Below are 27,458 nucleotides of genomic sequence, written 5' to 3' on the forward strand. Positions count from 1 at the left end.
TGAAAACTACATCTGAATCGGAATTCTGCGTAGAATCCAGAGACGTACTCAATATTTTTTTTCGGGGTATGGTTTTGAAGATTCAACACAAACCTATATTTTTTTTAATGAAACACCATGTATATCATTACTTCGTTGAATTCGTTATTTTTTTCCCTTCAAAATGATGTATGATACTATGTAGGTAGGATGTTCAGAAATGTTAAAAAAACACTAAAACATCAAATAATGATGTTTTTTTGTTAATGGACAATGGATTTCCCATGTAAAAGAAGAATCAATAATAATAACAATAATTCATAGCGATGATAGCTAGATCAGATTGGTTTTTTCCCTCCAATGCCTACTTGATAAAACAATGCTCCCAAATGCATAGAAGCCATAATAACAACAAGGATGTTTGTATCATCAATGACCTTCTACTTTCAAAAATCGAAAGTAATAATCCCCTTATCAAAACATAGAAAATTCATGCCCATTTACAAAAAATCATCATTATTTGATGTTTTAGTGTTTTTTAAACATTTCTGAACATCCTACCTACATAGTATCATACATCATTTTGAAGGGAAAAAAATAACGAATTCAACAAAGTAATGATATATAGGATGTTCCATTAAAAAAAATATAAGTTTGTGTGGAATCTTCAAAACCATACCCCGAAAAAAAATATTGAGTACGCCACTGGATTCTACGCAGAATTCTGATTCAGATGTAGTTTTCAGCTCAGCATTATTTCTAATAACTTCGGAGATAAAGGAGGGGTCCGAAAATTATCAATTTCCAAAATCGCCCTGTATCTCTTGAACGGAAACAGTTATGCAAAATCTGATTAGACCAACTTGAGTTTCACGAAAAAGTAGGACAGGAACGTGAAAACCGCAAGGCTCTATCTTAAATAACAAGCGAGAAACCTGGCAGTCTCACCCAAAATGGGATGCACAGTACATGTTGATTCCCGGAAACCTGACGTTTTCGTAACAGGTAGTAAGGGTAGGGTCATTGCCTTCAGGAAGGAATGCCATTTCAGTAACAGTGGATAGTGGACCGTGCAACATCGCATGTTGTGTTCATTCGCAGAAATGACACGATTATTACAGTACAGCGCCTCTTCCGTAAATAATTGAATGTTGGACGGCATGGGTATATTCCTAGCCGCAATGCAATCCTGAAATTGTCTGAAAACGATAACATTCAACTCACTAATGACGAATTCCTGCTCGAATTTGATATTGGCCTGCAGTCCGAAAACTCATTGTCACTCGAACGAGAGGACCTAGAATCTTGTAATTTTCAGGATATGTTCGGATCTCAAATTCTGCGGTAAGGAAGGGTTCATACCACGTGGCATTCTTGTGAACTGCCAAAGTTCACCTACTCCTCTATCCCCAGCGTTTTTGAGATTCCGCCACTTTCAGGACGAATAAAGCAATCTCAAGCCTCTGATTTACCGTCTTTTTCTAAAGGGCGTTTTTTTTAGAGCTATAGAACTTTAAATTGCAATAAAACAACGATGGATTATTCGATTGACATGAATTTTATTTATCTGCAAAATAATCTTGTGGCATTACATTTTAAATATGATTTCTGGCATATGACCGCCACGGCTGGCTCGGATGTAGTCCAATCTGGACGTCCAATTTTCGATGACTTTTTTCAACATTTATGGCCGTATATCGGCAATAACACGGCGAATGTTGTCTTCCAAATGGTCAAGGGTGCCTTATCCGCATAGACCAATGACTTTACATATCTCCACAGAAAGTAGCCTAGCGGTGTTAAATCACAAGATCTTGGAGGTCCAAATCCACAGGTCCAAATCGTGAAATTAGGAGGTCACCAAACGTGTTTTTCGATAAATCGATTGTGGCACGAGCTGTGTGACATGTTGCGCCGTCTTGTTGGAACCACAGCTCTTGAACATCATGGTTGTTCAATTCAGGAATGAAAGAGTTAGTAATCATGGCTCTATACCGATCACCATTGAGTGTAACGTTCTGGCCATCATCGTTTTTGAAGAAGTACGGACCAATGATTCCACCAGCCCATAAAGCGCACCAAACAGTCAGTTTTTCTGGATGTAACGGTGTTTCGACATATACTTGAGGATTAGCTTCACTCAAAATGCGGCAGTTTTGTTTGTTGACGTAGCCATTCAACCAGAAGTGCGCTTCATCGCTAAACAAAATTCGCTTATGAAAATTGGGAACAAATGCAATCTCATTTTGGGCCCATTCGACGAATCTACGCCTTACTTGATGATCGTTTGGCTTCAATTCTTGAACGAATTGAATTCTGTAAGCACGCAAACCAAGATCCTTCCGCAAAAGTGGATGGACACAGATCCAATTCCTGTGCTCGATGTCGGATAGACTCATTGGGGTCTTCCTCAATGCTACGCTCTGCAGCAGCAATAGCTTCTTCTGTACGCACCGTACGGCGTCTCTGGGGATGCGAGTTATCAATAAGAGTAAACGTTGTGCGAAAACGTTCCATGGTTAATCGAATTAACTGCTCTGATTGACGATTTTATCGACGATAAAATGGACCCAGTGCTCGATACGTATTCCGCACAGAACCATTATTTTCGAAATAAAATTGCACTATTTGCAAGCGTTGTTCAGGCGTGAGTCTATTCATGATGAATTCCAAACCAAACTGAGTATAAATCACTTGACAGCTGTTAAATCGGTCGCCATCTTGAACAGTAATGCCAACCTAAAGTTATATACCTCGGAAAAAACACCCTATACAACATGTAGGAATTCAAAATATGTTTTTACGTCTTTATTTTCAATTTCAGAAGAAGCGTGATTTCAATTTTTGACAAGACTTTCAGTATAATATTTGCATGTTGAAAATCATACAGTAGGTGGTCCTACGAAAACTTAACAACACGATTTTCCGACTTTAAAATGAAAATGTGGAAAATCGCTAGGACCCAATAATTTCTGATTCGATGGGAAACAACTTTTCCGCTCTTCGCATCCTCGTAACTGATTACAATCCTTTGATTTTGGATAGGGATGAGGGTTATTGCGACACCTCATTTTGAAGATCTTATCGAGTTCTATCTTAACCTGAAAGTTCGCTTCATAATTCCCATCCGAACGAAATGGCAGGTAAACTAGTGTTTCGTGATCTTCTTATAAACACCCTATACATTTTTGGTTCAAACCGCGAACAGCCTTATAATACTACGTATTTGCAAAATCGAAATAGAAGAAAATTTTTTTGAAAGAAGCTTGTTGTAGAGTTATAGAGATCTGACAATATTTTAGGGAGAAAGATCATTGTCTCAAAACCCAATATGCCAATTTTCAGCTCAAAATTATGATTAGTTTTCAATAAACGTCTAATAGGCCATACCGGGAATCACCCTGTATGACAGCATATGAGAAATAACTCATCATGTAAATTGAAGTAGGTATATTCCAGCATCAAATTCCAACTAACTTCATTACATTGAAACGAACTCCCCCTAAAAAAAAACTGAATGTTCATCCAAATCCATAAATATTCTTCAAAGGAAAACTCTCGCGGTCGCTTTCAGTTCTAAATGAATCCATTCATAACTTTTTGCTATAAATGGAGTAGGAAAATGAAATCCTCAAAGCAGTTTATCGGAATTGAATACAGAGATGAGATGAAAATTTAATGTAATCCCTTTGTATTGTGCAGGTTGAATTCACCAGATGGTTTCATTCAACTATTCGTCGAAGAAATTGAATGGCATAAGCCTGTTTACCAGAATTCATTATTATCGGCATGTTGTCTACTTCTCGTATTCATAGAGAGGGAAATGTGGGAATTATGTCAAGGACAAGGCATTCAATGTTTATTTTTCCTCGAACCCGTAGTTGTTCGCGATGTTAATCCCTCTTTGGGTAGAATTTATTTGGAATTCCATCGAAGTGAGCAGTATAATAGTTCACCTATTTTTGCAGATCGGTTTTCATTTCATGGTCTCAAAAATTTCCACTCAATGATGACGAATCCGTCCTCAAATTCGATCCAGTCCGTTCGTTTTGATAGTGTTATCACACAATTAATCGACAACTCAAGCAGAATTTCGGAAAGAATTGCCTAATAATTCTGTAGCAAGAGAAAAACCAATTGAGATCAAATCATCATTATCAATCGTTATCACATCATCACATTATCACGTCATCACATTATCACATCATCACATTATCATTATCACGTCATCACATTATCATTATCACATCATCACATTATTATTATCACATCATCACATTATCATTATCACATCATCACATTATCATTATCACATCATCACATTATCATTATCACATTATCATTATCAAATCATCATATTATCGCATTATTTTTCATCATTATCAACTTATTGGCAACTCAAGCAGAATATCTAAAAAAAATATACCTAATAATTCTGTAGCAAGAGAAAAACCGATTGCAATTTCAACCTTTATGCAATAAATTAAAATTAATTTTTTTTCTGGAATATTTTGTAGCTCATCATTTATACGTCATATTCTGTTTGATTTGTTAATAAAGTTCATCAATAAAGTGAAATATCCTAAAATTCAGTCAAAAAAAATGGTTCAGTTCATGTCGGTGATTTTCTCGTTTTGTTATCAAACGATTGATTCGCGATACTTTCTCAACAGCATATATTTGCTTGTATGAATTTGACAATTGAAGCACATTTGTGTGTTAAAGAAGAAAGGAGGATGAATACTGAAACAACCCAAATACAAAACTTATTTCAATAAATAATTTCACGAATATCCATGAAAATTTAATAGATGGATTCTGGTATTATTAATTCTGAAATCGGATCTCTGAAAATGAGGTGAGCACTAGCGTGAAGTCGGGAGCTTTTGAGCGTTGATTCATCTATTCGCATATTGCATCCTTGGAGACCACCTTTATACCTACATAAAGCGTTAACTCGTGTGGTACCCACATATCTTGAAACCAGCCTTATGCAAATTGTTCCAAAGGGTTTTTTCTGCAATCTTTTGATCTTGGACAATCAAAACAGTGCGGACATGACTTTCCATAATGTTATCAACATTTTCGAAAAATGGCCTTCCATTGCTTGTTGCATCTCTGACATCGAAATCACCGGGACGGAATTGACGAAACCAAAATTGCGCGTGATTGACTGTTACAGTATCAGGACCATAAACACTATTTATATTTCCAGTCGCCTAACTTGCATTTTCGCCTTTTTCGAAAAAAAGAACTGTAAAATATAGCGTATTTTCTCTTAGCACGTGTCCATTTTTGACGGGCGCTCGAACTAATTCGAGTCATTAATCACAGAAATGTCAGAAAAGTTTTTGTAGTACGCCAGTACGAAATCTCGTCTTTCTAACGCCATTCAAGTGGAACCCGATCGGACTTATACAACGCGAGATATAGATAATTAAAGCCATCTATTGAATGAATAATGGAATTCTTATTACTTACTAGACCACCCAATATTAATTTTGAAATCGGTTATCTGAAAATGAGGCTAGGTCAGGTGACCAGCCGGCCACCTGTTGGGACATGACTTCAGAAAAATATCAAGTATGCTTAATTTTTGGGATGGTTATTTTCAGCTCTATCGAAATATTTAGAAATAAACGGGGTGTCCCATATTAAAAAAAATTCAACAGTGATATGTCATGAAATATAACTTAGCGGGAAATTCATTTAACGTCATTGAATTTTACGTAAAAAATTGCTGCAAGAAGGCAGAATATTATGTAACCCTATGCAGTTGCGGTTTTCGCCAATGAGTTTCTCATGAAAATTCTAAACATCAGTTTTCGTCTGCCTAGTATAAAAATAGGACTTCCCATGCAATTTAGCCCACCTATTTATAGCCTCTTACCTCATCTATTCTTCTCATTAAATAAATAAATAAATTCTTGAATTTTGTAAGACTCTAGTAATGCTATCAGCACAGAATTTTGCAAAAGGTTTGAATGGGTCATTGAATGCAAACTTCCAATGCGGTCCGATCTGTCACTAAAACATTAATTATTTTTTCGATATAGGGTAATTTTTTTAAAGGCTCCTCGAATTTCTCATGGTTCAGCACGTGGCTTCAAGTTGTCAATCTATATCCAACTAAACATTTTCATCTCAATGGAATATGCAGTTTTCAAATTAACAGGTCAAAAAATCCGGAACGGCCATATTGACAGAACCTTTGCCGAATTTTTCCCAAAACCTAACCTAGCCATACCCTCCATATTTCAAATTCCTAGGTTCGAAATTTGTCGTGTGACGGACCTTATCGTCCACGAACATTCCCGACTCAAAATTCGAAAATTACGGACATTGTAACGAAATGACGAGATTTCCATAAATGCTAGTTGCCATCTATCGAAACGTGCTTAATTCTGTATTGCCTACGCGGATAGTACGTGGTATTTTCAGCGTTTAATTAATTTTGGAAATCCCATAATTGTTTCCGCGAAATTAATTAAACTGGTTAGAGGTCAGTGTATCGAAATTAGATCAAAATTCCTGGAATGTGCATAATAATTTAGCAATTAAACCTTGGTTACGCAACACGCAGAGCTAGGCTAGGTATTTCGGCGAATCTTATCCTACACTTGTGCAAATAGGTTTAAGAGATAGTTTCTCCCCTATGGAATACAGAAATTAGCACATGCTCTGCATGGGATGGTGAGATACGTGTATATTCTTCGTCACATCATAAACTTGACGAATTAAGCAAGAGCCAATTCTCGTATGTCAACTTCATGAATTAAATTATAGGAGGCGGATATAGCAGATGAAAGTACCCTCCTAAGAGAGAATTTCCAACACTAAATTTTTGTAATGAAAATTTTCAGCGAAAAATTGAGCTCCATTTCCGTCAAGTTGTCGAATAATACATAGGCGTACGACTTTGCATCCACCGTTTTATTTTCCGGAATTCGAGGCTTTATTGTAAGAAACTGGTAACATTTATGATTCAAAGTATTGTCTATCGCTGGCCACCACTTTCTCCCATCTTTCGGGCAGCGTACGAATCCCGCGTTGAAAAAACTGGTCATCATCTGAAGCGATCCACAAATCGGTCCAATTCTTTACTTCCTCATAAGACCGGAAGTGCTGGTCAGCCCGGCCGTGTGGCATTGATCGAAACAACTGATAGTCCGAGGAAGCAACGTCTGGAGAATACCGCGGGTGGGGTAGGACTTCCCATTTCAACGTTTCCAAGTATGTCTTGTCCACTTTCGCAACATGGGGTCGAGCATTGTCATGCTGTGAAATCACTTTATCAGGTCTCTCGTTGTATTGCGGCGGTTTGTCTTTCAATGCTCGGCTCAAACGCATTAATTGCGTTCGATAAGGATCGCCTGTGATTGTTTCCCTCGGTTTCAACAACTCATGATACAATCTGCCGAGCTGGTCCCACCAAATACTGAGCATGACCTTGGAACCGTGAATATTCGGTTTGGCCGTCGACGTGGAAGAATGGCCGGAATATCCCCATGATTTTCTGCGCTTGGTATTATCGTTATCAACCCATTTATCGTCTCCAGTCACAATGCGATGCAGAAATCCCTTTTGTCTTTGCCCTGCAAGCAGCTGTTCACAAGCAAATAAACACTGTTCAACATCTCCCGCATACAACTCGTATGGCACCTGTAATTCTGCTCTCTTCCCCCGCCATGCTGGTCTTTGACATCAAAATCACCATTCTTGAAGCGTTGAAACCACTCTCGGTACGTTCTTCCACTAGTGGTCTCACCATAGGTATTTGAGAGCATTCGATGAGCCTCAGACGCAAATTTCTTTATATTAAAGCAGAAAATTAAAACCTCTCGCAAATTACGAGAATTTGGCTCGTAAGCTGATACGTTTAATCGAGCCACAACGACCCCAGTTCAAATAATAATAATACCGCTACAGCTATCTCATGGTACACTAAGCCGAGCTGGTCCCACCAAATACTAAGCCTGACCTTGGAACTGTGAATATTCGTTTTGGTCGTCGACGTGGAAGTATGACCGGGATATCCCCATGATTTTCTGCGCTTGGGATTATCGTAATGAACCAATTTTTCGTCTCCAGTCACAATGCGATGCAGAAATCCCTTTTGTCTTTGCCTTGAAAGCAGCTGTTCGCAAGCAACCAAACGCAGTTCATTATCTCTCGGCTTCAACTCGTACGGCACCCAATTTCTTTGTTTCTGAATCATTCCCACGACTTTCAGGCGTTTTGAAATGGCTTGTTTCGTCAGTCCCAATGATCCTGCCAATTCTTGTTGCGTTTGACTCGAGTCTTGACCAAGTAATGCCTCCAATTCTGTATCTTCGAAAACCTTCTCTTCCACCGTCATACTAGTCTTCGTCGTCAAAATCACCGTTCTTGAAGCTTTGAAACCACTCTTGGCACGTTCTTTCACTCATAGCGGCCTCACTATAGGTATTTGAGAGAATTCGATGAGCCTCAGCCTCAGCTGACATGTTTAATCAAGAATTACTTTATGATGCAGATACAAATCGACTAATATTTCGACGGTGTTAAGTTTACAAATACCTTAGCTTATTGTATGACATCTACTATCTATTTATTTCGCCTACCACTTACCGCTACAGCCATCTATTGCAAAACGGCGGAAGCAAAGATGTACTTATAATACATATTCCTATGGAGCTGAACGCTAAAGATCAATGATTTTTTAATAGAAAACCAAACGTGAAATCTTTCGGAAAAAATACAGAAGTTATTTACAACATGTAGTGATAATTAAGAAAACAATTACTCCTTCTTTATTGAAAAACTCAAAATGAAAACGTGAAAGGGAATTTCATAAAAATTGGTCTTTATAAGAGATAGCGATATGTTGATTTTTTTATATTAACAACAAACCTTCTTTTTATGGAAACAACAATCCTCAATTCCAATCAATGGATCACTTACTTTGGACATATTTCTAACAAACACCCTTTATATATTCCATACAGGGGAGTTCTCTATCAAATTTTTTTAACAATCTAAACTACTCAAAATGATAACAGTAAAATAAAGAGAGTTGGTTTGTTTTTTCTTGAATGATTTCGAAAAGTAACCACAAACGTCGTGTCTCACATAAACATATTTTTTCATTTCTACATCTAGGGCCTTGTTAATAGGTTTAGCGGCTTCCAAATCCTGCAGAAACCCAAATGCAGATTTACTTACACACGCCAATTTCGATTCGATCGTGAATAACAGACATAAATAACAAGTTCCAAATGTAAATCAGTAGCGAACGAGAAAGGGGATGAATTTTTCGAAATACATTTCCCTTCCAATTGAGTGAGAAGCGTGGGTAGACCGACGTAAGGAGGAAACCCCAACAATTACCTATAATTATTCCATTCATGAGTAAGAGCTTTGCCTGCTTTCGTTATTTGGATTTGAAAGATGAATTTAAATTTTGTGTTATTTCTTTTATGGACACTTGTTGAATGGAGTTATATTCTTGTTGACAATCAATCGGGCAGAAAACCTTTCTTGAGACATTTAGAGTTCACAGAACGCTCAAATATTCAGAACATTCATAGAAAAAAAATATATTTTTCGACAACTGGGCGTGAAGACAAAATGGTTCATAATTTCTGAAAGTTCTCAGTAGTAAAATTGTATCTACTTATTTTGCCCAATAATTTTTTGTTGATTTCATAATTTTTCGATTTGATTCATTTGGAATTCAGTCAAAATCATTGATCCAATTCTGAAGCTGTATTTTTTTACCATAAACTTAAATAAATTTACTGGTGGTCATGAACATAAACTAGTAGACATAAATTTTCGAATATCACAAAGAAAACAATTCAGTAATTTATACGTAGGTACAAATATTAGGCCAATTGAAAAGTCCCCGGTCTGATGCACAGATGGCAGTGCTAGTATTAAATCCATATGATTTTTAGTTAGTACCAACCTTCAAACGATACGTTTTAAAATTTGACAGCAGTTCGACCAATAGTTTGTAAGATATTGCTTTATGAGTGTAGCTACTTTTGTTAATTGAAAAAAAAAGTAAAAAAAAAAATTTCTTGTGCTGATGAAATATTGCTTTGTGAAGGGAAAAAATACCGTTGAAGCTAAACCTAGGCTTGATGAAGAGTTTCCAGGGTTTGCACCAGGAAAATCGACCATCATTGATTGGTATGCTAAGTTTAAACGTGGTGAAATGAGCACCGAAGACGGCGAACGCAGTGGACTCCCAAAAGAGGCTATCACTGACGAAAGAAAAATCAAATAAGTTCAGCAAATAATTTTGAATGACCGTAGTATAGTTGATAGAAATAGCAGACATTATGAAGATATCATCTGAACGTGTACATCATTCATATCATTCACGAATATTTGTTCATGAGAAAGCTGTGTTCAAAATGGATGCCGCGCGAGCTCACAATCGATCAAAAGCAACAACGTGTTAATGATTCTGAGCAGTGTTCGAAGCTGTTTAAGCGCAATAAACCTGAATTTTTCCGTCGATATGTGACAATGGAAGAAATATGGCTCCATCATTTCACTCTGGAGTCCAATTTACCTACTCCGTGGACTGCACACAATGAACTGAATCCAAAGAGTGGAAAAATACAACAGTCTGCTGGCAAGGTTATGGCGTCAGTATTCCGGGATGCGCAAGGTATACTATTCATTGAATACCTTTAAAAGGGCCAGACCATCAACAGCGATTATTATATAGCGTTATTGGATCGTTCAAAGTATGAAATCGTTAAAAAACGGCCCCATTTGAAGGAAAAAAAGATGCTGTTTCATCAAGACAATGCGCCATATACAAGCTAATGAAAACAATGGCAAAATTGCATGAATTGGGCTTCGAATTGCTTCTGCATCCACCGTATTCGCCAGATACTCGCTGTAAAGAAATTTAGCGTCAATGAAGAAGTAATCGCTGAAACTGAGGCCTATTTTGAAGCGAAAGACAAATCGTACTACAAAAATGGTATCGAAAAGTTGAAAGATCGCTATAATCGCTGTATCGCCCTCGAAGGCAACTATGTTGAATAATAATTAGAGAACAGATCAAAGATGATTCGTTCTCGAGTTACAGGGTTTTTCTGAGGAATAGGTGCTTCTGTTTGATATATTAAAAAAATTCCATAACATAATATTCCATTTTTTTTCCGACAATTTTTATGGTTCATAACACACTGATAAGAGATATTTCAGATCGATAAAACAGTGTTTCCTGCCCAAGAAACCAAATTTTCAAAAGAATCGTGTAGCCCCCCAGTATATCTGAAAAGGCGTGGTCCCAAATGAGAACCCTGAGGCACTTCCGATTCCACCCTGTAATCTGACAACTAAGCATCATTTTTTATCATGCATTGTAGTAAATAATATACTATTCCACAAAAAGTAAGGAAGCTTAGAACTTCTGAGACTGTTTCAAAAGTTTCCATTTTTCTTCAGCGATTTTTCAAGTATGATAGATCTAAATGTTTACTCACTTATCTAAATTATTTTTTTGCCCATTCCTTTATGGGTTCCACATTTTCAGTTGAAAATTTATTTTGAGTAGTATGGCCTTCTAGAACATAAACCACAGCATGACAACACGTTAGCATACTTTCGATCATATTGTTGAAGCAGCCTTGTTCAATTTCTCTTCAGAGTTGTGGTAAGAGCCGCTTTAGTTCTTGAAGCGTATGAGGAGTTGATTGGTGAGAATCTAAAGCTCTCTATAGCTGATCTCAAACGTTTTCAATGGAATTGAGGTCTGGCGACCGAGAGGGCAAGGCCAAATGCGGAATACCGTGGATTTCCAGAGCTTCATCGACAATTCTCGCACGATGAGGTGACGTATTATCATCCAAAAACAAGGAATTTGGCCTAATGGTAGCATGAAATAATGGAATAATGTTAGTCATTAACTTGCTCTTTGTAGATCTTCACATTCATGCATCAAGCACCAACAATGGACTAGTTTTCATTTTTTTGTTAAGAATTAATTCTAAAAATTTAAGTGAAATGAAACGAAAATGTGGAAGAATCATTGAAATATCTCTAGAAATGAAAAAGTTATGGGACTTTGAAGTTGCGCTTGGAAGAATAATTTCATAGTACGTGTAAGTGGCGTGACGTCACACACTAGACGACTGGTATTCGCAGAGTGCTTACGAATTCATTGGTGTACAATCACTTGTGCCGTTCGTGTCGTGTTTTGTTCGTTACACGATGGCTGAAATAACTTACTATATACATACATATAGATTACTTTTTTCTCTTTTTACTTTTTACTCCTCACATAAATATATTTTGCCATTGATAGACTTCAACCACCAGTACTCAACTACAAACTGTTCATGAAACGTTTTTTAAATAAATCATCATTATAAGTTGAACCATGACGAAGCAAACTCAAAAGTAGATACTTACTTGAAAAGTCTAATTCCTTTTATTTCAGCACTGACATAAGATGGATTTGAAGAAAAAAACTCCATCACTGCGAATATATCTATTTTAGGCAAATTGTCACTTTGTCCTTTCACGAAGCCTTCTTCCATTATGGTGATATAAAAACAAAACTCGAGTTAAAACTACACTGTACAACTACAAACGGCGCTATACCCTTGGCGCGGCTAAGTATTTTTAAACGTAATTTATGGTGTAGGGATCACAGGCAAGTGCCGTGACGTCACAGACCAAAGACGTTCCGCGTTAAAATACGTAAATTTAAATAATCTATTTCTCAGTCATTTATCGATGGATTTCCAAAATTTTTTCACTGATTTATCAGTTTTGCTCTATATTTTAATTCTATCGTGTCAAATATAGTATTATCAACATCACTAAACTAGTCCATTCTGTACGTCCATTCAAACAAATGTCTTCCCAAACAGTAACTGTACCACCTCTGAACGGATGAATTTCCTGAACCGATATGCGATTTCTGGTCATCAGAAGATTGGTCCATAAACGAACACGCCGACTATCCAAAAACCATCCATATCTCGACTCATCTATGGACAATACAGACCTCCATTGATTGTTCCAATTCACGTTCTCATTGGCCCATTCCAATCGCAGTCGCATATGATTTTGAGATAATGAAATCCTTCTCAGAAGTCGTCGAGAATGTAGATTAAAGCCTCAGAATCTTCGACGAGCTGTTTCAATCGAACCAAAACACCAGAAGCGTTTCCAGTTTCTCGATATTGATGAATGAGTCGGAACTACGCTTTCACCAACTTGAAAGAAATTCGCAACATCTCTCTGAATAGCTCTATTGGCTTCACCCGCACCAAGTTCGCGTCTAGGCATTATTTCAAAACAACAATCAAAGTTGATTGTAAGAACGCAGGGCTGTCGCTAGCCAAACTGAAGCTCCATTTTGAAGAGACCCATTTTGCCGCCCTAACTGAAGCTAACTCTGCAGAATAATAAAAATTAATATTAGATAATTGGGGTCCGGTGCCTGGTCAAGCGTTTCTACCGACCAGGAAAAAATACAAATCGGAACCCTTTAAGGTTTGGGATTTCGGACTAAGCGAAAGAATTTCAAAAATTTAGTGTGGAAGTGAAAAAACTCCACACTTTTTCATACAAAGTGTTTTAGGAAAAAAAAATGTATTTCAAGTGTAATTATTTTTAATGAATTCAAATTTTAATCCAATAAATGATTCAGGATAAGTGGAATAGTAAACAATAAACGTGCTCAACTGAATTCTAATGAATAAATGATAAAATATATTAATTGTGTTCAGGTTTCAGATCCTGACAGATGTGAACATTTCTTTATTTCTCTTTTTTTTGATATGATGAAATTGAAAAACAGGATGATGCAAATGAACTGTTATTTTAAATTCGAATAGATGTTACAGATATTCACTATGCAAAAATGTTTAAGATTAGTGAATTTGATGAAAAAAATCATTAGTGAAATTCGTTTAAATGAAAAAAAAAAATTTAATTCGTTCAGTAAATGTAGATAATGCCTCTCTCCATTATTTGCCACCCCTCTAGAGTGAGCCCTGCAGTTTCAGGTTCCTAGCGCAGTTTCGATTTTAGAAAAAGCTTGAAAATTGTTTTTTTTTTTTGTTTAGGATTATCGAATAAAACAATCGGATGATGCGGATGAACCATTATCTAATTCGAATGCGCCCACGTTCAACACTAGTTAATTTGATATACAAAATGAAGAATATTATAAAATAATGTAATGTGTTATGAAATAATGAAAATAAAAAAAAGAAAACAAAAAAACCAGTTCGAAATGATGAAATGGAATCGTTTTCTTATATTTTGCATTCCATTCTGAGGAATCAACATTCTGATTAGGGAATTGAAAAGAAAATTATCCAGAACCCCAAGTGGCAATAAAATTCGGCAACGTAAAGGGAACGCCGACAAGCCTGATGAGTGCATGTGTTTTTTTTAACGTTAATAACTCGTAAACAGCACTATGAGGGGATCACGCCACATCGGGATATTTATGAGTATAATCTATAATGCGGACCTTTTATGGTTTTTGATGTTGATTAAATTTGAAGGTTTTCTTTCTGTTGTTGCTGACTGAATTAAATCTCATTTGGTCCTTTGAATTTCTACTTATGTGATTATTGTTGATCAAGCTTGAAATGCCGCCCTTGACTTTTGCCGCCTTAGGCGACTGCCTACCTTGCCTAACCCCTAGCGACAGCCCTGTAAGAACGTAAAACAACAACTGATCCAAAATTTTTAGATATGCGAATGATAAGAACATGCCTGAAACTAACGAAGTTATCAACGAGGGGCAAAAAAACCATTCAGATACATATAAGAATTTTTTTTCTCATAAATGAACATTTGGTGGACATGTATCGGCAATTTTTGAAACGATTACAAAATTGTTGAACTTCCTCGATTTTTGTGGAGTAGTATATTTGTAATATGATGCAGATAGCTCCAAGAAAATTCATCCGAAGGACAGATTTTTCAAATCATAAAAACTGATAGTCAATTAAAATGTGTAATGGCTGCAACAATACCTACATTTTGGTTGATATTTTAGATTAATGGTTTTCACATGTTCTTCAAATATGAATAGGGAATAGGAATAAAACAAAACCCGACGAAGCTTATACTGGAAAAGTTTTCACGAATGTTGTCCAGGTCCGGATAAAATCAGCGAAAACCGGTCTGCCAAATCTCATTCAATATCTTGTCCCAACCAGTACAATAAATGGGGGAGACGAGCAAATTTTTCTTGGATAACTTTTGAAAGTAACGTCCGAAACTTTCACTTCCCAAGTTTGAGAAGCCAGATTAGTCATTTTACCCTCATCCTTTTATTCTATCAGTCATTCCTGTGATCAACAAAGTCTCGAAAGAGTAAAAACTCAATACATAAAAAATTCTAGCTTCTCTTCCAATTAGATTCTGATTGTTATCATTAGGTCTCGATTCGATACCTTGGATCAGAAAATATAGTTTTCACCATTTTGATGTCGGGTAGATAATTTAAAGTGCATAAAGAGATAGGTACTCTAAAAGTTGTGATGGTGTAAATGTCAGAATATTAAATTAGAAATTACATAATGTAAATAAATGTTATCAACGGGAGATTTCTTGATTTTCTTCTGAGATTGCATCCACACATTACGATGGCTAAGCCATAAGTAATACTCAATAAAAAAATATGCCTTGTGATTGTAAAGGGTGTTTTTTTTAGAGCTATAGAACTTTAAATTGCAATAAAACAACGATGGATTATTCGATTGACATGAATTTTATTTATCCGCAAGATAATCTTGTGGCATTACATTTTAAATATGATTTCTGGCATATGACTGCCATGGTTGGCTCGGATGTAGTCCAATCTGGACGTCCAATTTTCGATGACTTTTTCCGACATTTGTGGCCGTATATCGGCAATAACACGGCGAATGTTGTCTTCCAAATGGTCAGGGATTTGTGTCTCATCCGCATAGACCAATGACTTTACATAGTCCCACAAAAAGTAGTCTAGCGGTGTTAAATCACAAGATCTTGGAGGCCAATTCACAGGTCCAAAACGTGAAATAAGGCGGTCACCAAACGTATCTTTCAATAAATCGATTGTGGCACGAGCTGTGTGACATGTTGCGCCGTCTTGTTGGAACCACAGCTCCTGGACATCATGGTTGTTTAATTCAGGAATGAAAAAGTTAGTAATCATGGCTATATACCGATCACCATCGATTGTAATGTTCTGGCCATCGTCGTTTTTGAAGAAGTACGGACCAATGATTCCACCAGCCCATAAAGCGCACCAAACAGTCAGTTTTTCTGAATGTAACGGTGTTTCGACATACACTTGAGAATTAGCCTCACTCCAAATGCGGCAGTTTTGTTCGTTGACGTAGCCATTCAACCAGAAGTGCGCTTCATCGCTAAACAAAATAAAATGGACGTAGTGAGCGATACGTATTCCGCACAGAACCATTATTTTCGAAATAAAGTTGCACTATTTGCAAGCGTTGTTCAGGCGTGAGTCTATTCATGATGAATTGCCAAACCAAACTGAGAATAAATCACTTGACAGCTGTTTAATCGGTCGCTATCTTGAACAGTAATGGCAACTTAAAGTTATATACCTCGAAAAAAAACACCCTATATCATTTGGTATGCATTTTTTCGACGAGTTCATTTATTTTGGGATACCTTTAAATATTTTACGCTTGTATAAAATTTTCCGTATTTTATCTTGCTTTTCGTCTGGTATAGAAGCCGACTGAAATGTAGAATGGAATGTCTCATTCTTCAGGTGAGCGACCCTATAAAAAATGTTGGTTTCCTTTTTGTTATAGGTATCCCGATTTATACGACATGGAAGAACAACCAGCTCCAGAGCCTGACCATTACTTGGGTCGTCAGGGGCTTATACAGTTTCCAGATTTGTTGGCACCCTCTAGCCGCCAAGAGCCTGTTGAACAGTACATAGAGGATTATGGTTACCCAAGAATCAAATCCAAATCCCCAGAAAATTTATTGAGTAGTTCATTTGCCTATGTAAGTAAATAAATTATAGAATTTTATTCTTTATTCGATTTATACTATGAAAAACAAATAAGTGGTCCTTTCTCTACTTCAGTAACACTGTTTCTACCGTAAACACCATAACTTTTGAAGGAAAGAGCATTTTTTAAAATACATTGGAGGTCAGATTGGTCAGAAAACGCTAGAGAGTTCGGTAATATACAAAATTCACCTAAAGTTTCGGAGTTATAACCATCTGAATTTTTGTTTTCCAAATTACTCAAAAACCATAGAACCATAGTAATTTGATAAGCAAAGGCAGGAAAGGTCACCAACCAAAGTGAACACCAAACTGTATTGGAGTCAAGCTTCACAGTCACTTGGATTGTAAAATTAAATCCTTGAATCACAGAAAATTTGAAAATGAGGTCAAAACCTTACTAATTCAGGGTACCTATTATACAGGGTGTTCCGTAATTGGAGATACAAACGAAAATAGCAGATTCCTCGGATCATTTTAAGAATAAAGTCTCATGAACTAGCAAATGAGTTGTTGTCGAAATACAGGTTTTAAAGTTTTTTTTCTCATAGCACTTTACCATCAAAAAGATATTCAACTCAAATTTGGCATAAATATTCCAATTTGAAGTTCTCATAATGTGATATGCTAATTGTGGATGGAAATTCATAGGGTGAGATGTTTTCTGGAACAGAGCCCGCTTTTTGCCTCTAAAACTTTTATTTGGAGGCCCACTGGTATTTTAGAAAAAAGCAAAAAGAAACTCTGACCCAGTACCACACTTTTCAGTTTCTTGTAGTTTCGTCGTATCTACTACCGATTTCGAGAAAAAAAATTCAAATAATTTTCTAATGATCCTCAGGGAAATACGATTTTTTACTAAGTTCAAATTAGTAAGCTGTCATGAATGAATAAATTATAAGTTTTGGTACTTATTTATTCAATTTGCAAACAAATCGTTTGCGGGTCCATCTTTATAGAACTTTTTTCTTTAATTAATCCAAGGAATCTCTCATTTCCGGAACACCCTTGTAGGACTTAGAAAGAATGGCTATCTCCCATACCATGTGACGAAGTAATAGATAAATATGTCGCCTTTTCCGATTGATCAATTAGATAGACGTCACTTTGACCTTTGACATCAAAATTGGGGAACATACAATTCGCCAATAAATTTACCACTAAAATTTAGGCAGATGATAAAGATTCTTGTCAAAACTACTTGTCCGATTTAGACGTTTTTTTTAATGACAGGTTATTTCGTCCTGAACGTAGGCGTGTAAACCGTATGTGTATCAACATATATACTCTGTAGAGTGTAACGGTATTTTTTTTTTTTTTTATTATCAAATCAAATCAAATCAAATCAAATATATTTTCAACCAATATATAAGTTACATTATCAATTGGAAATTGAGCGCACACTTTAGCCTTATCGTTTTTCAACTGTTTTTTTTTAATTCACTTCATTATCTTTTTATTACTCGAGAAACAACATTTCATAGCATGACATGATCTTATTGAATTTAATTAACATTACCTGGGACCCTATTCTCGATAAGTGATGTTTCAAAAGTTACAAGTTTTATGAAAAGAAAAAACTATAATTGCGTCACCCGGTTTTTATAAAATAGAGATTTTTATACGCATATGATTTACTCACTAAGGTTCAGAAGAAAATTACCTCATTAAAAAAACGTCCAAATCAGTCCAGTACAGTTCTGACGAAAATTTATCTTGAACTTTTGCCTTATTTTCAGTGTTGCGTTTTTTGGCGAAGTGTACACAACATACAGGGACGCATATTCAAATCACATCTCATTTCTTTTACTTACATAATTTATATACATATGACATATTCTGTTTTATTTTTTCTTCAAATTCGAATGAAATATACATATTTTTCAACTTCAACTTCAATTTTCAGACTGATTATGATGGATTCTACATATAAAGTGGAAGCCCATTCAAGAAAATGTTACTTAATGTTGTTTGATTCGATGTTTTATCCATGATAGGCTTTTCAACACTTCCACAGACAGTTCAGTTGTTTCAACCTCAGTCACAATATTCAAATTGTAAAATTGTAAAAATATCGAGAGAAAACATCACAGAAGAAAGATAAACTGTTTGAGATAGATTCGACGGTGAGACTTTGAAGATATGTACATTTCGAAACAATTATTGTTGAACTAAATGTAAAAAAATGTTTATAAACTATCAGAAATCGACTGATTTTCTATTAAGGGGTGCTCATCTCACGGATGTTGTTTTGATTTTTCAAAGAACAACTGAACGTAGTTTATAATTATCACTTTGTACGAAAATTTATTTTTCGATTTTTTTTCTGTTATATTCAAAATTTCAGATTTCAGGTTTAAAGAAAATCTCCTATAGTTATAATGGAGAAGAGTACAAATAGTTCGAATTGACAGTTCTGTTATTGCAGGGGCTGTGATGATTCGTGATATTCACACTTTTTTTCAAAATAACACTAATGAGGGAGAATGTAACAGAATATGAGGATGAGTACAAACAAGGAATATTTAATTATTTTGGAGGATTTGAATTATTTCAATTTCAAAAAGATTTCAATTTATCGGCTACGTTCAGTATTTCTCATGACTAAATGTCACATGATTTATAGCATTTCATTTCCTTCAGTTTTGTTTTTTTTTTCAAATGATCGAATAGACCTTGAAAAATTTATTTAGTGGATGTGTAGAAGAAGAAAGGATGACTTCAGATCATAATGGCTGGTGTGATTTTTATCATCTCAGATATTTGTTTCCAATAGTTTAATCTTCTGAATACAATCGAAGATTTATTTCAATCCTCTCTTGAAAAAATAAGATATATTTCTATGATATAATTACCAACATATCTTCCTCTGGAAAAAGTACCTTTAGTTTCTTCTTGGGATCACAAATTAAATATCAGCATTAGGATAGATGAATGTTTTAGGGATAATGTTAGATTAGATGCAAATTCTAAATAAATCTTTACAAAGGAAAATATTATCAGCTTTCATACATATATAACTTAATGAATTATAAGAAAAGGTGTAAATTAAAGGCCTGTCATCAGTGAATGACGACTATAATAGAATTGGTTTGATTCTTTGATTCAGGGATATTTAGAGTTATAAAAAATAATTAAGATTGATAAGTACTTTCAAATACTAAGGTTTTTACATCAACCTAATCTAGATAGATTGTTCGGTACGTCTTCCTGGAAAAATATCAGAAACGAAGAATATCACTAAAATAACATATCTGAATGATATTGATATGATCAAAACAACATCCGACAAAATTAGGCTTAATTTAGAACACTGAGCTTTAGAGCACCTAGAATTTTGCATAAGTGAAATCATCTTGTTGACTAAATGTTTATACCTCCTAGTATCAGAAATTCTATTAAACCTGATGAACTCTGAGATGCCAAATAGTAAAGTGTTTGCAGTCTTCCTTCATGATGGAATAATCAAAGATGTTGAAGAATGATCAAAATTTGAACCCGAATCAGGTATTCGTACAGAACATATATCGAGGAAAGTGAAGAAGACAATAAATTGATAACCGCGGTGATATTGACTTTTTAAATTGAGATTTCAATAAAAAAATCTATTTTTCGAAATCCTACATCTTTCTGAGATCCCATTTTCACTGCCATGAGTAGTTTAAAGGTCTTTGAGAACTGTTAAATCAAAAACCTATCTTAGATTCATCAGATTCATTTCGTAATGAAAATTCTCTTCAAATATACAAAGTTTCAATTCCGATATATGTAATTCTTTGAGGGGTGAATATTCAGAGGAATAAGTAATTCAAATATGCTAAAATAGATAAACATAAAGTCAATATAAAGATGTTCGTGATAAAAGGTTAAAAAAATCATTTTCTTTACCATCCTACTTCAATTTTATGATTTTCTTTCAAACCCGTAATTAATTCAGTTTAAATGACAAGATATAATTGAGAAATTGTGATTGACAATAAAGAAGAAATTTGAACGGAGTACAGGGGTAGAAACAATTAGGTATTTACGTGAATAAAATTATAATTTCAGTTTTGTCAACCTTGAGAAAAAATTACAGCAAATCGAAATGTTCTAACCAATACCTGATTCTGAATATGAGAATTCGTACGAAGTACCAACAATTGAAGCAACATATTGCCATTTTAATGCTTGAAATTAGTCGACATCAAAAAAGATCAAAATATATATGATCTGGTATCTAACTCAAAAAAACAAGTATGATTTCAACCACAGGGAAATACCGCAAGTCAAAATTTAGTATTGTGTTAAAAATATACCAAAAAAATTCCTTCAATTCTTCTATATCTGCAATTCTCTCTCAGAATATCATATCGATCGGGCAAATTTTTCGGAAAGTTTTGTTCGAAAATGGCAGCATTTGGGTTAGTTGTTGACTATTTTTTGAAAATGAACGATTGCCAATTTTGAAAACCTTCAACTCTTTAGAAGTATTCCGATGTCTTCCTATCGGAGATACGTAGGGCCAATACTTGGACGATATGAACACATCTTTGTAAAATAAAAAGTTGAATAGTTCTTTAAGGAGTGTAGTTTAAAAAGTTGTTAATTTAAAATCTGAAATTTGCAGTCGATTTGATTGGCTTTGTGAGTAAGTGGAATTTTCCACCGTATAGACATTCTGTGATGAATGAAATACTGACAATACTTAGCCAATGCCTATTTATGGGGTCTAATGTAAACCATTCATTTAACACTTAGTATTCATTTCATATGTTATATTTGTATCCTCCTATAATTACCGAAGATAAAATGAAATATATATTAGCAAGCAAGAATGTTTTTTTTTTACTGAAATCCCTTCCTATCCTCACACAAAATGGTTCGATTTGATTCAGTAGTATATACCCATCAAATGGTCTACTCGAATAAAAGTTGAATATGATGTTTGTTTTTCCGAATCAATAGTGACTTAAAGAGACCACTGCAAAAATAACCAAGCCTACTTTAAAAATTATTATTGACATATCACAGTTCCCTTCTTATGTATAGGGTGGGTTTCAGCACTACATCTTTTAAACCAGAGAAGATAGACAAAATCTGATACTCCCTTCTCTTTTTCTGAGAAAATAACAAAAGTGTTATTTATTTTTGGGCCACCTCCTCTTGTTTTCGAGTTATAAGCGAAAATTGGAAAAATGGCGAAATGGGAAAAAAATTATATTTCCGGCTTCCGCTAATATTGATGATAGAGCTCTGGAATTATACAGCCATTTCCTTACATAGAATCCAGCAACGTGCTAATCTTTACAGCATGTTTTTTTTATTTCGAAGCTTTGACCCAAAGTTATGTTTTTTCAAATGGGAACACTAAATTTTTGTGCCATTTTTTGAAAGCTTGATTTTAACTGATTTCAAAAATATATACAATATCGTATGGTTTTTATCAGTATAAATAATAGAAAATGGTCAAAAACCTTTTTTCATCTAAGAGTCTCAATATTTCCATAGTTTCAACTGTGGATGAGCACAGACAAATAGAGCTTTCTATAACAAGAGCCTACTCCTTCCGTCAATCTCATTCTTTTCATGTTTTTTACTAATTTCTACAAAATTCGAATGTAGATATATTTTATAAATTTTCATATCTCAGAATGGATTAGAAAAGATCCACATGCTCTTGTTCTAGGAAGTTCTATTTTTCTGTATACTCATCAATAGTTGAAACTTATTAGGCCGATCGAAAAGTACCTGGTCTAATGCACAGATGGCGGTGCTAGTATTAAATCCAAATGATTTTCAGTTAGTACCAACCTTCAAACGATACGTGTCAAAATTTGACAGCAATTCGACTATTAGTTTGTGAGATATTCCGCTATGAGTCCAGCTACTTTTGTTATTTGGAAGATGGAAAAATAATACAGTTGAAGCAGAATCTTGGCATGATGAAGAGTTTCCGGGGTCTGCACCAGGAAAATCAACCATCATTGATTGGTATGCTAAGTTCAAACGTGGTGAAATGAGCACCGAAGACGGCGAACGCAGTGGACGTCCAAAAGAGGCTGTCACCGACGAGACGAAAAAATCCAAAAATTTTGAATGAGCGTAAAGTGAAATTGATCGAGATAGCAGACATTGTGAAGATATCATCAGAAGGTGTACCGGGTTTTTCCCTATAATTTGACACCCCCCTCTAACTTTGTTAATAAAAGAGGTACAAAAAAATGTTTTCTACAAAAGTTTACGAAATCGACTAGTGTTTTTCAAAATGATTTCACAAAACGAAATATATATAGGGTGGGCAACATATTGATAGCAACTTCATTTTTTCAAATGGAACATCCTATATATGTTTCCATATTTGACTAGCTCTTTTTCCCCTGATTTTGAATATATAACATATGTTTGGCCTATCTCTCTTATTCTGAGTACCACAGAGTTTCAAATTATAAGAACCACCTGGCAAGCTAAGTAATCAGTTTTCAAGTGGAAGGCTGCGATAACTCAAAATACCCTTTTTAGAGTTATCTCGTTGGCAACGATATGACATAAGTTTTTCACTAAAAATTGGAATTGGATCATTTGGATGCAACTCCATATATTCTCTCCTTGTAGCTTTCTCATTTTTATTGTTCTCCACATAAGGCGAAAATATTTCAAATGTTTCCGCTTCTGTGTAGTGCATATTCGATGAATTGTTTTATTCAATGACAAACGTATGTTATACATCGTTGCCAAAGAGACATGGGCGCCCGCAGAAATTTTTCTCAGGGGGGGCAAAATGAAAATTACTGAAAAACGATAAGGCGTCCATGATTGTCATTGAAAACAGGAAAATTGTTGTGAATCCATTAATTTCCTTTTTTCCATGTCCTTAGGATTGAGGAAGTAATATTGAGGTTGTTGTGCTGAAAAATGAGGCAATCAAAATCTCAGGGGGGGCCATGCCCCCCCCTGCGGGCGCCCATGCAAAGAGATAACTCAAATAAGGGCATTCTGAATTATCGCAGCCTTGAAAGCAGATTGCTTAGGTGGTTCTTAAAATTTGAAACTTTATGGTACTCAGAATAAGAAAGATAGGCCAAACATATTTTATATATTCGAAATCAGGGAAAAAAGAGCTAGTCAGATATAGAAAAAGAAACAGTTCCTATCAATATGTTGCCCACTCTGTATATATTTCGTTTTGTGAAATCATTCTGAAAAACACTAGTCGATTTCGTGAAACTTATAGAAAACATTTTTTTGTACCTCTTCTAGTAACAAAGTTAAAGGGGGGGTCAAATTATGGTGAAAAACCCGGTACATCATTCATATCATTCACGAATATTTGTTCATGAGAAAGCTGTGTTCAAAATGGATGCCGCGCGAGCTCACAATCGATCAAAAGCAACAACGTGTTAATGATTCTGAGCAGTGTTCGAAGCTGTTTAAGCGCAATAAACCTGAATTTTTTCGTCGATATGTGACAATGGAAGAAATATGGCTCCATCATTTCACTTCGGAGTCCAATTTACCTACTCCGTGGACTGCACACAATGAACTGAATCCAAAGCGAGGAAAAATACAACAGTCAGCTGGCAAGGTTATGGCATCAGTATTCTGGGATGAGCAAGGTTTAATATTCATTGATTACCTCCAAAAGAGCCAAACCATCAACAGCGATTATTATATAACGTTATTGGATCGTTTGAAGGATGAAATCGTTAAAAAACCGCCCCATTTGAAGAAAAAATGATGCTGTTTCATCAAGACAAATCGTACTACAAAAATGGTATCGAAAATTTGAATGATCGCTATAATCGCTGTATACCCTCGAAGGCAATAACAATCATCGAATTTTGCCAAAAAAATTAGTTTTACTATGGTAGACCGGGGACTTTTCAATTGGCCTGTTAGCTGGTCCCTCAACCGACTCGCAGAGAAAGACTCGAAAGAAAATGAACCATTTTTAATTGAAACATATTTGAGGAATCTGTTTTGTACTCTCTCAAGAAAAAAGGTGTCCACGGATGTGAAGGGGGACCAAACGACATTTGAGAACACCAAGACTGGTCTCATAAAAGCGACATAGAGATACTGTAGTGAATGAGATTGACGAAAGGAGAAGGCTCTTGTTATAGAAAGCTTTTTCTGTGCTCATCAACAGTTGAAACTATGGAAATATTGAGATTCTTATATGATAAAAATTTGTTGACCATTTTCTATTATTTATATCGATTGAAATTTAGCTTTCAAAAAATGGCACAAAAATCTGGTGTTTCTATTTAAAAAACATAACTTTGGGTCATAGCTTCGCAATTAAAAATTCTGCTGAATAGACTAGCACGCCACTGGATACTACGTAAAAATGTCCGTGTATAATGTTTTGATTTCAGAGCTCTATCATCAATTCTAGGGAAAATATGATTTTCCAATTTTCGCAAGTCGAAAATAAAAGAAGGTGACCAAAAATAAATACTACTCATATTAGTTTCTCAGAAAAAGAGGACGTGAATGGGGTATCAGATTTTGTATGTGACCTTTGGTTTGAAAGTTGTCGTGCTAAAACATTGAAATTTGCCCACTCTGTACAGGGTCACTGAATTCGATGCTCACTGAAAGCATCTTGAGAATTATAAGACTTAGAGAAAAAAATCTTCAGGGACCCCCGCTCTCTTTTTTCAAAATAAACATATGATAATGAGATAGATAGATAGATAATGAAAGAGCTGATCATAGATATCTTGATTAGTTCTCGAGTTGAAGTTTCTGTTAGAGATATTCGAAAAATTGCAAAACGTTTTTTCCAGAAATTTTTATGGTTTATCTAATACTCATGACAGATCATAGAAATTAATTACCATTTTAAAGATATGAATGAAATTTTTGAAAAACTGATAACGGAATGCTTTTCGATAAATCTGCGGCTAAAAAAAACTTTGGAAATAATGGGGTGTCCCATTTATAATACTCCTAATCTTCTCTATATCTCTAAAACAGTAATTCATTTCTATGATATGTTTTGAGTGTCATAAACCTTATGAAACAACGAATATCTAGAGGAGAAATCAATCTTTGATGGTTGAAAAAAATAATAGTGCTCTGTCTGAAGTGGCGATGGAACACTGTAACAAAACCTACCCAGAACACAACTGGTTCTCGCACGATCTCTATGCTCTTAAGTAATTTGTAAAGGTCTTGAAAAGTCCGGATAGAGAACAATGAATCAAATATATAAACTATTTGTCCTTATTGCATAAGTGAACATGGAAGAGAAATCACAAACAAAATTTTAAACAGACATTTCACTTGAAAACTGACTTATTATTTCGAAAAAAGAGATTGGGTGTTCTTGAAGATTTTTTCTCTCAGTCTTATACTTCTGGAGATGCATTTAGTGATTATCGAGTTTGGGACACCCTGTACAGGCCTTATGTGTCCCGTGCACGAAGCCAGACCTCTCATGATTTATTTCAGGCATCTTGAAAAAAGCAGCAATCACAAAGCCAAATGTATAGGATTGCTAAATCCTGGACCCCAACATAGGAGGAAATTGAAGGAAATGTAAATATTGCATTTGCCAGAGAAAAAATTCGTTTGATTTTATGGATGTAAGTAAAAGGTACATAATTCGAGGAAAATACATATTGGATTCATAGAACCCCAAAAAAATAAATCTGGTTGAAAAATGGTGAATGCGCCTCCATAGCAATCTGTCTTGGAACTATTCTATAGAATGAATTGAAATAAATAAAAATAGGAAACAAGGGCGTAGATCTTTTTTTTGGGTTTAAATAATTTTAACGACTACTTTTAGTCATAACAGTAATGTGAGAAAAAAAGGTTTGATAACGAAGTTTGAACCAAATTACTCGAAATAATAGCATTTTTTTGATTACTGATTTGATAGTTCTTGCCTTATACAGGGTGTTCCTAAATTAGAATCACGAAGGAAAATGAGAGAATCCTTGGATAATTCAAAGAATAAATAGTCCTATAAACGGTTCGTTTTCGAAATACAGGGTGTTTCTTGTTGTCCTACTTTTTTGTGATGCTTATACCAGTGTATCAAATCTTTATTAATCTTCCCTACAGTAAATAAGTACCAAGCTAATTGATTTATTCATTACAGCCTACTAACTGAATCTTTATAATAATTTGGATTTTCCTGAGGATTACTAGAGAACTGTTTGAAATGTTTTCTCGAAATTTGTAGCAGCTAGATACGACAAAACTACAAAAAACCAAAAAGTGTATTACTGGACCACTTTTTTAAACATTTTCCAAACTCATCATTGGTAACAAAAAAAAGTTCTGGAGGAAATAAGCGGACACTCTTCCACAAAAAATATCACCTTGTAGATTTGCATTCAAAATCAGCATGATTAAACTATAAATTGAAATATTTATGCCAAATTTAAATTGAATATCTTGTAAAGGGAAGATGCCATGTAGAAAATTAGAACTAGAAAAATACAGCACCCTGCATGTTGAAAAT

General features: G+C 35.1%; 1 protein-coding gene across 2 annotated transcripts in view; it reads left to right on the plus strand.

Moving 5' to 3' along the window:
- Positions 1-21,813, plus strand: part of LOC123685733 — a 155,791-nt gene extending 133,978 nt beyond the window's left edge. For both annotated transcript variants that reach the window (XM_045625572.1, XM_045625573.1), the window contains exons 5-6: positions 16,791-16,992; positions 18,906-21,813. In XM_045625572.1, coding sequence (XP_045481528.1) covers positions 16,791-16,992; positions 18,906-18,932 — 229 coding nt within the window. In that variant the 3' untranslated portion in view covers positions 18,933-21,813. The remainder of the gene's footprint in view (positions 1-16,790; positions 16,993-18,905) is intronic.
- The last annotated feature ends 5,645 nt before the right edge of the window (positions 21,814-27,458 follow it).

The sequence above is a fragment of the Harmonia axyridis genome, chromosome X, assembly GCF_914767665.1.
Source record: "Harmonia axyridis chromosome X, icHarAxyr1.1, whole genome shotgun sequence".
Classification (NCBI taxonomy): Eukaryota; Metazoa; Arthropoda; class Insecta; order Coleoptera; family Coccinellidae; genus Harmonia; species Harmonia axyridis.